The following is a 16,357-nucleotide window of genomic DNA, read 5'->3' as shown; positions in this document are numbered from 1 at the left end:
TGTTACCTAGTCCATGTTCAAAATCCTCCAGTTGTCCTGAGAAATATATTTTATAGTTGGTTTCTATAAATCAAGACTCAACCAAGAAGTATGCATAACATTTGTTGTTATGTCTCTTCTGGCTCACAGCATCCCTTCCCTAATCTTTTGCTTCAGATTCATGAAGAGACCAGACCAGCTGTCCCATAGACGGTACCTCTGTGGTAGACAGATTCATGGCACTCAAAGATGTCCCCATGGTTAGCACCAGAACCCGTGAGTATGTCACCTTCCATGACAAAGGGGAATTGCAGATGTGTTTAAGTCAAGGATCTCGAGATGGGGAGATTTTCCTGGATTACACGTATGGGTATAATGTCATCACAAGTATCCTTATAAGAGGGTAGCAGAAGGGTCAGAGGTAGAAAAGGAGAAGTAAGGATGGAAGCACAAGTCAGAATGGCACCATGGCTGAAGGGGCAAGGAACAAGGAATTCAGGCACCTCTAGAGGCTGGCAAAAGCAAGGAATCTGATTCTGGAATGGAACGCCACCCTGCCAACACCTAGACTTTAGGACTTCTGACCTCCAGAACTGTAAGATAATAAATTTGTGTGGCTTTAAGCTACTAAGTTTGCACTTATTTGTTACAGCAGCGATCATAAACTAATACAATCACCTGCTTGGTTATAGGAGTGCTAAGTCATGGTGTTCCTCCTCTTCTTTCTCTATTCACTTTTCCCTAGAACTTGCTGGTTATGTTTGAAGTAACTTTCTGCATTGTTTTATGAATTTATCACTGTATACTTTGTACTTTAGTTATCACTCTATACAACAAACACTTGAAGCCAGGCGACATGTGTCACTCATCACTACGTCTTCTAAATTGTCTCTTTTAGGATAGATGCTGAAAAAGTATTTTTTAGATAAATACGTGGATAAATGTTTACTATTCACATAGTAACTTTTAAGGAAAGTAAAAGAAGATGGAGTGAGGAGGAATGGGGAAATATGCCACATCCGAGAGTCTATTTACTTTTTATTTATTACTATTTTCTAAATGCAAAACTAAATTGATCTCTTGTCATATAATGGAGACTTTCGAGTGGTACAATTTACCAATTTAGAAACAAATGCCATCCCAGTGCAATCACAGGGTCCTTATTAGAAGGAGGAAGAAGGAGCATGGTCAGAGAGATGTGAGGATTGGAACAGAAGTCAGAGAGGAGAGAAGATGCCACACTGTTGGCTTCGAAGATGGAGGCAGGGAACATGGAGCCAAAGAACGTGGGCAGCTTCTAGCAGTGGGAAGATACGAGAAAATGGATTCTCCCCTGGAGTTTGCACAAAGAACGCCAGCCTGCCGACGCCTTGATTTTATCCCAGTGAAACTGATTTCGGATGTCTGCTCTTGAGAACTCTAAGATGATAAATTTGTGTCATTTAAAAATAATAATAATTAAAATTTAAAAAGACAAAAATCTACCTCCCCAATAGATAATGAGTTGGACTATTGAACAAAATTAGTTTTATCCATATATATAGGAAAATATTTCTGACATAACAATAAATGTAAATACTAACAAAAAAAATAGATGGCACTTGCTTGGAGAAAAATAGGATTTGTAAGCCAATGACAGACAGTCTTCTCAAAGACTGCGCCAGTGTGCTCCCTTGCTTCCAGAACAGACTTCTCTAGCACTGAGCATCATGCCCTTGTTCTGAGGGTTCCTCATTGTTGGGACTCAAAGTGCGACCTGAGGACCAGAAGCACCACATCTCTGGGAAGGTAGCCAATTAGAAATGCAGCATCTCAGGCCCACCGAGACCCACTGAACCAGATCTGCAGCTTTATCAAAATCTCCAGGTGGTCCCCGAGCCCAGCAAAGGGAATCAGACTTCCTTGTGAGAGTGCCCCACCAGGGAGCAGGAGGTTCCTCCTTCTTGGCCCCTCTCTAAGGCCGAGCACAGCTGGAGTTGCCTGGGGACCCTCTGTGGTGCAGCCCAGACCCAAAAAACACAGAAAGCCTGAGCAGCAAAGCCTATGCCAGGGCTGAGCAAAGGGTGGTTTGGAAGTTGAGTTCTAAATGTGCCGCTGGAACCCAACAGTAACACAAATGTATGGGACCTCCAATGCTCCTCATCTTCATCAGTATCACTCATGATACATAATACTAAATGTGTTCTGATTCCTGTAGTGACCACATGCACTTATTACAATAAATATGCCAAGGAGTTGCTTTATGAGCCTTGTCTTCACTAATCACCAATCAGGAAATGCATCGTCTCCTGTCGTTGAAAAAGTAATCTGAGTATTCCTGAATATTCCCGTTCCATACTGTCTTATTTGTGGAAGAAGGAGCTTGATGTCTGGAAGTCCAGACTCTTGACACCTGCTTCTTGTCGTTGAGGCAGGAGGCACGGGCTGCCCCCAGCTCCTCGGGAGGCAGCAGTCTCCAGGTTCACAATGAACAGCCAGCGAAGGCAGAGGATGAGCAAGTCAGGCGTCAGGACAGCTGCAGAAGATAACGGTTTTTCAAATTACAGGAAGGCAAGATGAGAGCACAAGAATGGAATCTAATTGCAGAGGCAAGAAAAGATAGAAAATAAAAAGGTGTGAGGCTGTGGCTCTTGAGATGTGCGTAATCTAGACAACGCAAGGACTGATCCGCCTCCCAGAGGCGCACAGTGGTTAAGTCAGAAGAGGACCGGAGAGAGGGGCTTCTTTGCTGAGAAAAGGTGAGAGGGTTCTCTTGCAGTCATACGACTTGTGTTATATGCCTTCCCTTTGACACGGTGTAAGTGTGACACCCCATGCCCACCCTCTGAAAAGGACAAGGACTGACCAGCGGCGAGGGTTGTGCAGGTAGAGAACAGGTGGGCTGATGCAAAAGCACCCCAAAAGAGTTCTCTGGTCCCAAACTGGGCATCCCCACCATGGGGAGTTTGGCATGGCTCAAAGTCCCCCATAGGGCTCACCTGTGCTCTGGTGCCCTTGGCCAAGTCTCAAAGGACCTGCAATCTCCTGAGCTAAAGCAAGTGCCGAGCAGAGCGCAGGAGAAGGGAACCTCACACGCTGCCCGGCCAGGGTGGAAGAAGCAGAAATTGCTATAAAACTCCAGTCAGCATCGGATGCAAGGATTTTAGTTCATGGCCTAAAAAGCAGGGTCTCTGGCAGACTTTGAGACGTAGACCCATGAAACCAACAAAACTAAGTTCCCCAAGCATCAGATTGCAATGGGTTGAAGGATGCCACCAAAAGATATGTTGAGGTGCCAACCCCAGTACCTCAGAATGTGACCTTATTTGGAAAGAGGATTATTGTAGGAATAATTAGTTAAAGATGAAAGTCATTAGGGTGGGACATTAGGGTAGTCATTATATAGGACATCCAGCATAACTGATGTCTGTGTAAGAAGACAGCCAGGGGAAGACACACACACAGGGAGATGGCCATGTGAAGATGGAGGCAGAGACCGCCTGACCATCTTCAAGTTAAGGAACATCAAAGATGACCGGAAACCACGAGAGTCTAGGGGAGAGGTGTGGGGCGGAGTGTCCTCCCCAACCCCAGAAGGAACTAACACTCTGACACCCCCATCTCAGCCATCCAGACTCCAGAACTGCAAGAGAATGAATTTCTGTTGTTTAAGCTGCCTGGTCTGTGGAACTTCGTTCCGGCAGCCTAGGAAGGGAATGCAGTACAGAAGTTAGACCATGTTGTATCAGTAACTGCCAGAAGGACCTGCTCCCTTTGGCTTGGACCACCACCGCCTCTCGCCTGGACAACCACAGCAGCCTCCTAACCAGACTTTCCCGCAAACTCCACGCTTCTTAATCCAACCACCAGAGGGACTGGCCTTAAAAAACATCAATGAGACCACACCAGCTTCCCACTTACAAGTCGCCAGTAGCTTCCCAGGAAAACTAAAATAGGACCCAGAGACCCACCCCTGGTGGCCACATCTCTACACCACGCCTTCTTCTCCACCCTCAGCTCCCGCAGCCTGCTGCAGACACAGGGCTCTTCAGTGTCCCTGCAGCGTGCAAGCTTGGTGATCCCCAGGCTGCCTCTGCCTTGAACCATCTTCCCCCAGGAGTCGGTGGTTGGTCTCTTCCATCATTCAAGTCCCAGCCTCCACCCCAACTGGTTGGAGAAGCCTTCCGGGACCACCGCTCTGCCACAACAGCCCCCACCCCAGGTCGCTCTCTAGGACCCTATTCTCTATCTCCATAGCGCTTATCACGATACAGAATGTTCCTGTTTAGTTAGCTGTTTATTTGCAAGAAGACTGAAATGTGAGGTTGCGGAGACTCTGTCTGTCTCCTTTATCTGAATCACTGACTCACTGGAGCCTGGCACAGTGCCCCGCACAGAGCAATCACTCGGTAGACATTAGCTGACAGAATTAAGAAGGAGAAGGGAGGCAGAAGGAGGAAGGAGGAAGGAAGGAAGGGGAAAATGACCTGAGCCAGAGGTGTCGTTTGGGAGCAGTGATGCGCAAGGCAATCTGCCACCCCCACCAGAGGATGCACACGAGACCTTCCATCATTTCAAGGACACTAGAAGTTGCCCTCTTGTGGGATTTATCCTACTACTTTGGAAATATGCAATTATGTGTCTGCAGTCTCAAACAGACTGTGACTTCCTGCAGAACAGGGTTTCTGTCTCATGTGCCCAATACAGCGTCAAGCCTAACACAGATGCGCAAATGTTTCTAGAACTTTCCTCAAAGAGACTTGAATCCTCACCTTTGTTTTCTTTGTATACAAGTTACAAACTGTTGGCTCCGTTCATCCTATCTGAGACAGAAGGGGAGGACCGAGTTCAGGGATGGAGGGAACCTGGCCCCTCGTTGGTGTTCCCATGGAAGCCCCAACAAGGGAGGAAGGGAGAGGAGGCATCGCCCACACAGGGCTGGTTGGTTACTCACGATGCACTTGGCACTGTGGGTGTTTTGGTACTACATCTTGGGAAAAAAATATGTTTCAATGATTCCCTAGAGATTTTTATGACTCACAGAAATTGCAAAGTCTATTTCTCTACGCCCAGCTCCGAGCTGCATCTATCTTACGAGAGCAAGTTTGTTTTGTTTCGTCCCACCGATGACAGAGATATTAGGCGAAAAAAAAAAACAAAAAAAGTAGGGGAATTATAATCTTCAAAAGCATCTCCAGCTAAAGCTCCCCTGGGTTTTTTTGTACACATAAACAAAAAACAACAATTCTTGTACTTTCCCAATCTGAAGAAAGGAGAGAGAACTGTCAAAAGAGATTAGGGGAGAGGATCACAGTGTGACAGCGAAGGGTCCGTGAGCTCCACAGGGCCGATGGCCCAGGGAAATGGCTCTGAGTCCGAGAGCCCTGATTCTATCAGCCAAAAATCCACCACCCCACATCAGGTACGTCAGCGGGGAATCAGAGATTCTAGAAAGAGAAAATATGTCAGTAGAAAAAGCTTTGGTTTGAAATTCCCTTATTTGTTGGTTCTCTGCTATACTTAGATTACAGCATCTTTGATGCCTCGATTTCACCACTTGAAACACAGAGGGAGAGTAACAGACCTCCCAGCTGCCCCCCAGAGTTCAGGAAGGATGAAAGAAACTATAAAACAAGTGCGTTAAAAGGTAGGGTTCTTATTTCCTCCCGTTATTGGGTTTCCTCTGCAGGCAGGACTGGTGCACCGTCATTCCTAAGGGGTGCAAACTCCTTTTAGGAGGCCCTAAAAGACACCCCAAACTTGATCTGAGGGCTTTCTCCAGCCCACGGCTCTGTGTTAAAGAACAGGGAAATTCAGCTTTAATGAGGTGTTTGCTTTGTGGTTCAGCAACGATCTCAAAACCGAAGGTTATTCTCAGCTGTGATGGGGTAAGCACATTTTCCACAGAGCCAGAGCTTTCTTTAGGAGACCACCCCTGAAATCACTGTGCTGCACCGGACAGATGCTGTGACAAAGCTGATGCCGGCCGCTTGCCTGTTCGCACGGCTAGAGCCAGCACATAGTAAGACGCGAACAGTTTGCTCTGCTCGCCCAAATGTGGGACAATGTCGCCTCCTGATGTGGAGTTCTAAGACAGTGGGACAGGTCACCAACTGTGCCCAGGGTTCTAGAGAATGTCCCCTTGGCACTAACTGAGTAATCCTTTTTTTCTTTTTTTCCAGAGAGAAAGCACTGTTGGAAACTCACTGATGACTTTGTTACAGAAGCAAAGATGAGGATCCCAGAAACCGAAAATAGCCATATTCAGCGTTCAGTGGTGATAAACGGCCGGCGCTTAAACAATAATGAGATAACCAGAACAACAGATGTCTGCAGATAAGAGCCAGACGTCTCATCTCGCGTTGATTCCTGCAAATAATCACCACTGACACATCAAGTAATGTGCTGTACCGATTTTCATCACAAAATTGTACATTTTCCTTCATTTCTGCCTCAGTAAACGCTAACAGGTGGTGAAGCCAATGTTACTGTCACCCACCCTGCAGTGTGTTTAAACACGGATGGGGTTTTCAACGGTTTAGCCACATTGCCCTTTCTCCAAAATGTGCTATGTTTACACTACCCTTTTCTAGAATTTCTGTTAAGAATTAAAGTAATTCCTGTCTTTTGGACAGAAAAACAATAAGAAACACAAATTTAAACGGGTTGACAGAGTCGACATGACTTAGATGACACCAGCTTAGAGACACGGTGGATGTTTTGAAGGCAGATGGATAGCAGATAATAAGCAGGACTTAAAAGATTGTTTCATCAATCTCTTTGCAAAACTGTTAACTATCTCTTTAAACTGTAATTGCATTGCTCTTAATGGCTTTATTAATTCCCAGGCTTCATTATTCTTCTTGTCTCATTTCTATTCAAACCCGTTCCGATTGTTTTTTCTTACTTTTTTTAAAGGAACGATGAAACCCTCTTTCTAGATTCCTGGGGCGACACAGGTAAGAGGTAACACATTGGAATCTACAGATGATCTGGGTTCAGGTGCCCCAGGCTTGAACTGGGTAACAGCCCGCTGTCACCTTGACTCTGATCCAGAGAAATGGAATAATCTTGGGTTGTTCTCTCCTGCAAGCGTGAAGGGTTCTTCACGCTCCCCCAAATCTCTTCCCCGGCCTTGCTCCACGCCTCTCTCCCCAAGCAAAGAAATGGAGAGGTCCAAGCAGCTGCCACTCCAAAGTCATGTTGCTGGTCATTGAAGGTCATGCTGACAGATGCTCAGGAATCACAGAACATTCTGACCCGAGGCCCCGCCCACTGGTCCACATGACCCCCGAGAAGAAGCCAGGGGCCAGGCAGCTGGGACTACATCTTCTAGCATCTCACACGGCCACAGGGACTGGACTTCCCTCTGCCAACCCCCTGGGGACAGGTCTCCTGTGATCTGCCTGCAGCTCTCCCACCAACCGATGGCTGGTCAAGGGGTGCCACCCTCTCTGCTCTGTTCTGCCTTAGAGATGCCAGCATCTCTGATATCAAAACCAAGAGTAGAATTCTAGGCAGGGGTAGAGGGAAACACCCAGTGGTCACGAGGAAATAAAGTAAAGCCATGCTAATGTCGTGACTAGCTTCTCTGGATCTGGTTTCTAAGGTTGACCAGACAAGAAAAGGGTCTCTATTAATAAAGATAACCCTGAAATCCAAGCACTTTGAAAAACACATACAATGATGCTGATATTTTTCACAGGTGGTTCTGTGAAATGAGAAACTCACCTAAAAATCACCCATGTGTCTAGAATACACAGAGATGGAGGGCTAAATGATGGTGCAGAGATGCCGGAGTTTGGGGGTGACTGTTATTTAGAGATTTAACATCTGTGTTGCGGACACTCGCTGCTCTGACCCTGCTCCCCGAACCACACCATTTCCCCCAGAGATTAATGAACGGGCTCTTATGCCGTGAGATCGGTCCCAAGGAGCTACCCAGACACCAACCAAGGCCGCGGTCACCTGTGGACACCGCAGTGTCCCAGCCAAAGGAGGCTGTGTTTCTGCCTTAAACTGCAAACTCTGTTAGGTGTCCCAATTTCCCAGCATTTCGATTGGCTTTGCTATGTGTAACCTGCAAAAAGGAGGCAGGAAATAGAACCACAAAACCTCACAAAGCAGGCGCCCCAGACGTGCTCACGGGGTAAACTTTGCTCCAGATTTTCCTTCCACGACTGTGACCTGTCTCTCTGCCGAGCCCCTTCCAATAATCCATTAAAGACCAAGTTGGGGAAATATTTTATGATGGGATGAGGGTTTTTTGAGGTTCTTTTCTAGAATATAAAGGGTGCCCACCTCTGAAGTGTTATGTAAAATTAGATTAAGGGTCAGCCCCGCTGTGCATTTCTGACACGAACTCCCTGTGCTGACACTGACTTCCGGAGAGTCAGTCCTTCTCTTCTCTCCATGGTGGAGAAGAAACGATATGTTGCATTGACACCCAGGTTCCGACACCGACTTCCTGTCTTTTTTCAATCTTTATTCTAGACCTGCACTAGGGTTCTCTGTTCAGAAGTCGGACAGAGCCACGACATGAGACACAATGGGACGAGAATCACACACTGAGATGTTTACACATAAAGTATCCCAAATTCCCAAATGTGTTTATACTTCACATATATATCAATGAATAACATTCCCCACACACAAAAAGCAGCACTGTTGATTTGAATGACTTTTTTTCCTAAATGAGATTTTTTAGGGGCCGGCCCCATGGTCAAGTGGTTAAGTTCACACGTCTGCTTTGGCGGCCTGGGGTTCGCTGGTTTGGACTCTTGGCGTGGACCCACACGCCGCTCATCAAGCCACCCTGTGGCGGCATCCCACATAGAAGAACTAGAAGGACTTACAACTAGGATGCACAGCTATGTCCTGGGTCTTTGGGGAGAAAAAAAAAAAGAAGAGGAAGTTTGGCAACAGACATTAGCTCAGGGCCAATCTTCCTCACCAAAAGCATACCTTAAAAAAAAGATTTCTTAGTCATCATACACATTCAGACCGGTGAAGGGCGTGAAACTTTCTATACTCAGCTCAGTTACCATCTCATTTCCCTCATTTATCCGAGCCATAAATCCTTCAGTTATAGACAGCTCTGTCAATTACCACTCTGAAGGCCAAGGAGGACGTACAGGGGAAAGCTTGGCCCCACTGAAAAATCAGACCACATACAACATGGGGAAGACAGTCATCGGCTGCCACACTGAAAATCCGCAAGCTGAGTTTTCAGCTCCTTTCTCAGAAACATCAGTACACAACTGGTTTGCCCCGGTATTTTTCAATGTTCCCATAAACACTACAAATGTTTCCATGTATTAACACCAGGTCCTGCAAAATACTCCTAAAATCTGTTTGGCACTCTCTTCCTTCATTTATTAAGAGCCAAAGGTATGCTGATTTCCTATCATTCAGATAAGGCAACATCAAAAAGTAATGATCACTTCCTCCACCTGATTTTCCATTATCAAAAATAACTTTAAAGAGGTGGGTGGGTTTTACTGCACTCCTGCAACAAATGAACATCCGCGTGTCCATCAACAATGCTGAGGATGACCCACTTGAGACGAGGAGGTCTTAGGAAATAAATATTGTCAGTGAACTAAATGATACTCTGTTAGTTGCGTGAGCACCCGTGAGCCTGTCTTGTTACAGTCCAGATGCTCAGTGTGGCCTGTCAAAGCGGACAGTCTGCACACCTGTGTTGGCTCAGTGTTAGACAGTCCGCTTCCTCAGCCTAACTGCAAAAGTACCAGATTAATTTGCCTGCAAGAAATGCACCGAAGGATCCCTGGAAATCAAAGTTCCCACAAGCACATAGCAAAGTGTTATGAAAAGTGGTGGGCCCATGGGTGGCTCAGTTTCTCTGAGACCCTGGGTCTCCGACCTTGTTAATTTGCATGGAGCATCCTCCTTGCTCATTTACCTCTGCTACTGGGCAGGTACCAAGTGGAATATCCATCTTTTCAGGAGAGTCACTGGCTCACGTGTCTCTTTACCCTTGACTTCTGTGGAATTGGCAAAAGCCAGGCAACCGCTCCTCTCCCAGGGAACGCAAAAGGTACACAGCCAGGACAAACATTTTGTTCAAGAAAGCAAGAAGATCACTGCAAAGCCAGGAATGGAGCTGGGCTCCACACTCCCCAATCAGCGACAAAGGCACAGACTGAACGGCAGCCAGCTAAAGACGAGGCAGCTTCGTCCCCTTTTTCTTTATTTAACCAACATTTATTTCACGCCATCATAAGATCCGGTGGCACGGGGCTTAAAATGTGCATTGGCTGGTGTATGGATGTGAAATGCAGTTTTCAGGATCTGACCAGACCATTTTGTAAAGCCAGCAGTGTTCGTGGATCCACCCCTCCCAGCCTACCGCCGCTCGCCGGCTATTTTTAAAAGTCCACAGAGTTGCAGATTTTATAACCTTCATGGTTCCAAGTGGTGCACGGCTGAGCAGCTCAGGAGGTTGCTATGTCTTCTTCTTAATTGCTTGTCAGCTTTCCCTGGCTCCAGCTGCCTTTGAGAAAATTTCTTTATCAGTGATAGAAATAGGGCTGCTTAAATAGAATCCCTTTACTACAGTAGCTTCAACTCATCTGTGGAATTTAGCTTTGTAATATCCAGGCCCCCTCATGGAACGCTTGTGGTTACCACAATCTCCTCTAGGATCTCAATGTTGCCTGGACCTTTCCACTCTGTGAAAGTCTAACCCAGTTTTCTGTTGCCCGGGTCAGAAACGCACTCCTACGTGGCATGAAAATGGAGAAATACACAGTCAGCGACAGCTCATTTTATGCCCACTTCAGGATGTTACCCTCCCAGCAAGAAGCCAATGTCACTCTCCCCATCCAAGTGGCCTCAGCACTTCCGCTCGACCTGTCATATTGCAGACGGACCCTGACTTGCCACAAAGGGAATCTGCTCCTCTCCCACAGCTCTGATAACACGCTCCCACACACTTCAAGAGCCCACACAACCTAACTTCCAGCAGGTAGAATGATCCATCACTTCGCTGCCCCAGCTGCTTAGTCTTCACGGCTGTCTATTGATTATAACGTGCTTAAAAAAGTCCAGAAGACTGTCAATTTTATCATGGTTTGTAATTTTTCTTCCTACGTTCTAAGTATCCTTTTGAGGGAAATTCTTGACCATAATATGCACACAACATAGACGTGCGCATATGTGTGTTTGCGTGTGTGTGTATACAGACATATTTCACTAAAATAACCACTCATGGGTTAGTAATTTCAATCTTTCAATAATTTCACCCTCCGCCCCACCTTCCTCCCCAGACAATCGGGCTAAAATAAAACAAGTATAGTTACTTCTTCCGCGGTGTCTTCAATGGCAGGCTCTGCATCCAGGTTAAGATCCTCCTCGGTGGTCTGATAAGAAAGGTACATATCAAATAGTGTTAGCACGACAACGTCCTTGTACTCAGCATTAGCACAGGAGGACGGGGGGCTGCACCAAGGTCCCCTTCCTCCTGAATTTACTTGTAACCCTAGGAAGTTTCATGCCAGAGCCGGATCGTCTATACAACAGGCGGCCAATAAGGCAGTGGGTGTTTACATCTGCAATTACAAGATACTAAACCAATTGTGTGTAACGTAGACCACAAGTGAAAGGAGAAGCAAGGTGATTTATGTAATCCCCTGGCCAGAAAGATGCTGGGTGGATTTACATGGGGCTCAAAGACTAATGCTGATAAGATGGAAACAGAGAAGAGATAGGGAAGGCAGTTCTAACCATCCCGGTTTGAATGGAACAAATCAGTCTCGGGCTTCGCTCAGAGAATGAATGAAATCAGAGAGAGCGAAGTCCTGGGCCCGTTAAAACATAAAGCAGAATGTTTCCGTAACATAAGCTTAACCAGGAGGGGCTGGGTCTGAGTCTTTGCTACTGACTTCAGGCAAATGGCTTAACCTGGGCCTCAGTTTCCCCATATATAATATCAGGAACATGTAGTATCAACCGGAGGCTGGAGATGAGGGAATTCAGTGAAATCATGCCAGCAGAGCACTCAGCTGGGGCTCCGTCATGTGGCAGACGCTCAAGTGAGCTGCTGTCATTACTATTTCCAGTCCCGTCCTCTAGCCCAGCGTCCGTAAAATCATCATCATTATACAAGCTAGACTGTGAGACTTCAGGGAGTCATGTCTGAGCTGCGTGGTTTAAAACTGGGGGCTCTTCTTTTCTCTAATGCATGATGACATCGCAGAAAGAACAATCATGCTTACTCCTCCGAAAGAGCACAGAGAAAATGGGTCAGCCGGACCTGTGGGCTGGCGTACCACTGGCCTCGCTCATTGCATCTCTCATTTTCTCACCTTCCCCTTGAAGCACACCCTTGGCCATTGTAACTCTGCTGAAAGCCATGCCTGCAAAGTCTTGCTTTTGAGTCGTGCGTTTAACGTGCTAAAACGTAATTCACACAAGACTGCGTGCTGCTTTTTAAAGCCAGATTCATCCGGGATTTTACACAGGTCTCCGTTTTTAATCAGCGTACGATTCCTCGTCAACATGCTTCGTTAATGGGTACAATATACCATCCAAAAGATCTCAAAAGAATTCCTAAAACCACAAATTCTTTCCCCAGACAGTCAAGCGAGTTGCCCCTGGTCAACGTGCTGAAGCAAAGACGGTTTTTATAAAGGAGAAACTGTTCTCTATTGTAGGAACCTCAAACACAACTTGGTCCGGTTCCCTCAGACGACAGAGGGGAAGCAACTCACAAAGACAAAATAAAACGAGAATCTGAGAGTACCGGCTGCCAGTCCCCGGAAACCCAATCCTCCGTCAAGTTTAATTTGCGTAAAAGCACATAATGTAAGCACTGACCTCGCATAGCAGATTTCCCCATGAGAACACCATGCGTGCTTTCACGCAAGGGTTTCACGATGTTCAATCTGGAGTTCAGAGGCCAGAGGTACTCCACGTGGTTTTGCCCAATTTCTTATGTGAGTTATTTTTAACATCATACCACAGAAAACACAGGCAAAACTGGAAAGTACATTCAGCCTCTGAGCTCCAAAACAGATAAGACTCCACATCTTTGTGGGTTCCGGAGTTTCCTCAGGACTCGAAGAACCTCAGGATCAAATATTTCAGGTTTATTCTTTCTGTAGAAAGAGCTCTGATTTTCCGGGTTCCAAATAAATAGGGTATCTTAACCATCTATCTATCTGAATATACGCACTCCAGAGGGTGTACTATTCTAAAACATTTACCCAGGAAGCCTGAAGAAAATTTCTTTTGCTTCAGGACCATCCAGATTATCCAATTTTCATTATTTGTTGTTACATATGCATTGACCTCAACACTTTTATAATTTGCCCTCTCAATGGGGTGGCAGGGCAGCACGGTCCATCAGTCAACTCTGCTTCAAATTCCCTCAATTTGCAAATTCTTCCCGGGATCATGACGTATTTTTTAAATAACATGAGTATATTCATTGCTGGTTCATTTTCAATCAATTTTAGAAACACTGAAAACACAAGCTGCTCCTCCGAGCTTTGGGCAGTGGCAGGAACAGAAAGGCCAGAGTCCCATGAGAAATTCACAAGGCCCCCTTCACTTCTTCTCTCTCGTCCTTCTTTCTCAGTCCACAGCCAAACCCGCCCTCCCCTGCCCACAACAGAAGGGCTTCCTTCGTGGGGCCCACTTCTTGAGGGGCTGACAGCTGAGTCTCCACCACAAACAGAGTTCAGATAAGCATGGGGGCTTCAGAAAGCACAGGGAAATAGGAAAAGGACTCTGGCCAATCATTAATTCAATTCATTAATTCAATTAGAAAAAATAAACTTGAATTGGCAACCCTCGTAAGTGAGAAGCTCTTTCTAAGGCACTGCCTTCAACGCCAAGAACAACATGAGGTACAAACTGGATAATCAATAGCAATAAAGAGCTGTGGTGTCATCTCTGTCTCTGCTTAGGGGCTTCTCATAGGGACCTGTGTCTATGTTGTTCCAACTGAAAAATGGGCTGAATAGCTACGCTATGTTCATCAATCTCTATTGAACACCAATCTACATCCCCAGCATTATTAAGTTCGTTTGGCTTCCAAAAAAAAGTATTAAATATAAAATATTAAGTAAATTCTCTTCTAAAACAGAATCTCTCCTTCAATTTAAAATTATGATATGTGAAGGTCTCAATATATAGTATGTCTATATAAACATAAATAACATTTAAAATAGGGAGAATTGAATTTATAGACAGGATGCTGGGCATAGGAGATAAGGCAAAAATCAAAGCTTGGATTTTGTGAAGATGGAGTAAGTTATTAAAATTAGCCATTTTCAAATGCAATGGGAGTCCGTATAAACACAGCACAGGTATAGCTAGTAATTCAGGAAGTGTTAATAACTTTGGGGAACTTTCCTTTCTAGGAAATACGTTGACCATGTATAATTGAAATTAAGCAAATCCAATTCCATGGACCAGAGAGTTCCATAGCCCTTGGGAAGCAGACAGTTAATATCGGAAGTGTCTCCTATACTCCAGCCAGCCCTGGGGATGGGCCACTGACACTTTCATTTCGTTATCTTTTCTTCCTCTTTAGCCGCGCCTCTTTATTTGAATATATACCCTATTAAGACTGCCTTATCTTTACGCCTTCTGTTTTTTAAAAAAGAATTCGTCAGGCGTTTTGCCTCCTGGCTTCATCCTTCGCTGTGGCAAAGGCAATTCTTATAATTAAAGCCACTTGTTGAAGGAGAATTAAACTGAGGCCGATTACTTTGGAGACATGAATACTTTGAAGATGTACACATACTTTGAGAAGCATCCTGAAGCTTGGCTTAAGAGCAACAATTTTTTTCTGCAATTCATTCATTTCTTTTTAGAGATTTACACCACACACAACACCATATGTGTGTGGATGTGTGTTATGTATATATATACACATACACATATATAACAATACATACATCTAGATACATTAAATACTCAAGTTTGTCACACAGTAGTCACTCAGTAAATATGAATTCATTATGGTAAATAAACATCCGGTTTGCTACAGAGTTAGGATTTTCCAGGATACAGTGAAAAAGTACATTCTTCTCTCGTCTGTACTCACCTCTATTTCCATCGGCTCCACTTCTATCTTTTTCCATAGCTCCAGCAAGTGTGCAATTGGCATTTTTAAAAACTTTCCTCTCCCTCTGATCAAGTATTGATAGTAAGAAAGAAAATAATCAGAGGCGCCAAAGAGGACGGAGAGATGGCCAGACGGGAATGTCAGAGCCCCGGAGGCAGAAGCAGGCGTGCTGGGAGGAGGCGAGATGGGGAGGATGGAGTCTGCGCCCGGAGGACAGCAGGCACCGGCGCTCAGGTCCTTGGGGTCTGGGGAGAAACCCCAGGGGTCTTCAATATGGCTGCTCAGCGTGTCCTCTCCCCGCCAACCCCAGGACTCCGCAAGGAGCTGCTGCTGCTTCCCGCTCGGGCTGCGAGGAGGCAAGGAGACAAAATTGCAGCTTAAGAATCTGTGCTGCGACTTGAGCAGAGTGAACGCTTCCCTTGCGGCATCAGATTGGATTCCCTCCCTCGCCCCCTCCCCCTTACGTGGCCACTCCCTCCCTCCCCCTCCCCCACCATTTTACCTTAATTGGCTCTAAATGATGGGTGAAAGTTGGGTCTGAGGATGCTGCTGCCATAGAAACTGCATAGCAACCAAGGGCTGGGGAAGAGGGGAGGAGAGGGGGCGGGGAGGGGGGGCGGGGTGGCAGGTTCTGCCCTTCTCCCTCCCCGTGCGCGCACACACATATACACACACACCCCCTCCCATCCTTTGCCAACGACTCCTGAAAGCCCACACAACCACCTTTAGCCACTAGAATATTACGGGACAAGGCAAGAAGCCAGGTGCAGTGGAGCTGTTTTTCCTGCTTTAATATTTAAGGAACTCTGCTGACCAGGCAGCAGAAGCAGCAGCCTCCCCACCCCCGCAACCTCCCACAAGCGTTAGGACTGCACCCTAGGAGAAAAGTCAAGACCTGGCTGGCTTCTCTGGGCACCCTGCTGCCTCTCACTACAGTCTTTGAGTTGACCTGCTCCAGCTGGAGCTGTTTTGAGGCAGAACTCCGACCTCGGGGTATTGGGAATATGGCAGCACTGTTGCTACTGGGAGAGAGTGAAAAGGAAGTGGGCTTTTTAATCTCCCAAATTATAGGATCTGTTGAAGTCAGGATGGGGATTTAGGGCAGAGCAGTAGTCATTCCAACAACATAACATCAATCGTTTATCAAGTTCCGGGAATGATGCCATGTGCATCACTCACATTTTCTCCTTTAATTTCCCATCTAATGTGGATTTTACAATTCCATTTCATAGAGGAGAAAACCTGAGGCTCAGGGAGGAGGAACTTGCCCAAAGCCACACACCCGAGTGGCAGAACGGG

General features: G+C 46.1%; 1 protein-coding gene across 2 annotated transcripts in view; it reads right to left on the bottom strand.

Moving 5' to 3' along the window:
* The window catches only part of RPS6KA2 (ribosomal protein S6 kinase A2), a 368,603-nt gene extending 353,122 nt beyond the window's left edge, over positions 1 to 15,481 (bottom strand). For both annotated transcript variants that reach the window (XR_011535604.1, XM_070603175.1), the window contains exons 1-2: positions 15,038 to 15,481; positions 11,283 to 11,342 (exon numbers count right to left, since the gene is read on the bottom strand). Coding sequence is in view for 1 of the 2 variants with exons in the window: in XM_070603175.1 (XP_070459276.1) it covers positions 11,283 to 11,342; positions 15,038 to 15,100 (123 nt within the window). In the remaining variant the exon portion in view is untranslated. The remainder of the gene's footprint in view (positions 1 to 11,282; positions 11,343 to 15,037) is intronic.
* Between the last annotated feature and the right edge of the window lie 876 nt (positions 15,482 to 16,357).

The sequence above is a fragment of the Equus przewalskii genome, chromosome 32, assembly GCF_037783145.1.
Source record: "Equus przewalskii isolate Varuska chromosome 32, EquPr2, whole genome shotgun sequence".
NCBI classification, from domain to species: domain Eukaryota; kingdom Metazoa; phylum Chordata; class Mammalia; order Perissodactyla; family Equidae; genus Equus; species Equus przewalskii.
This window is presented reverse-complemented; position numbering and strand designations above follow the sequence as displayed.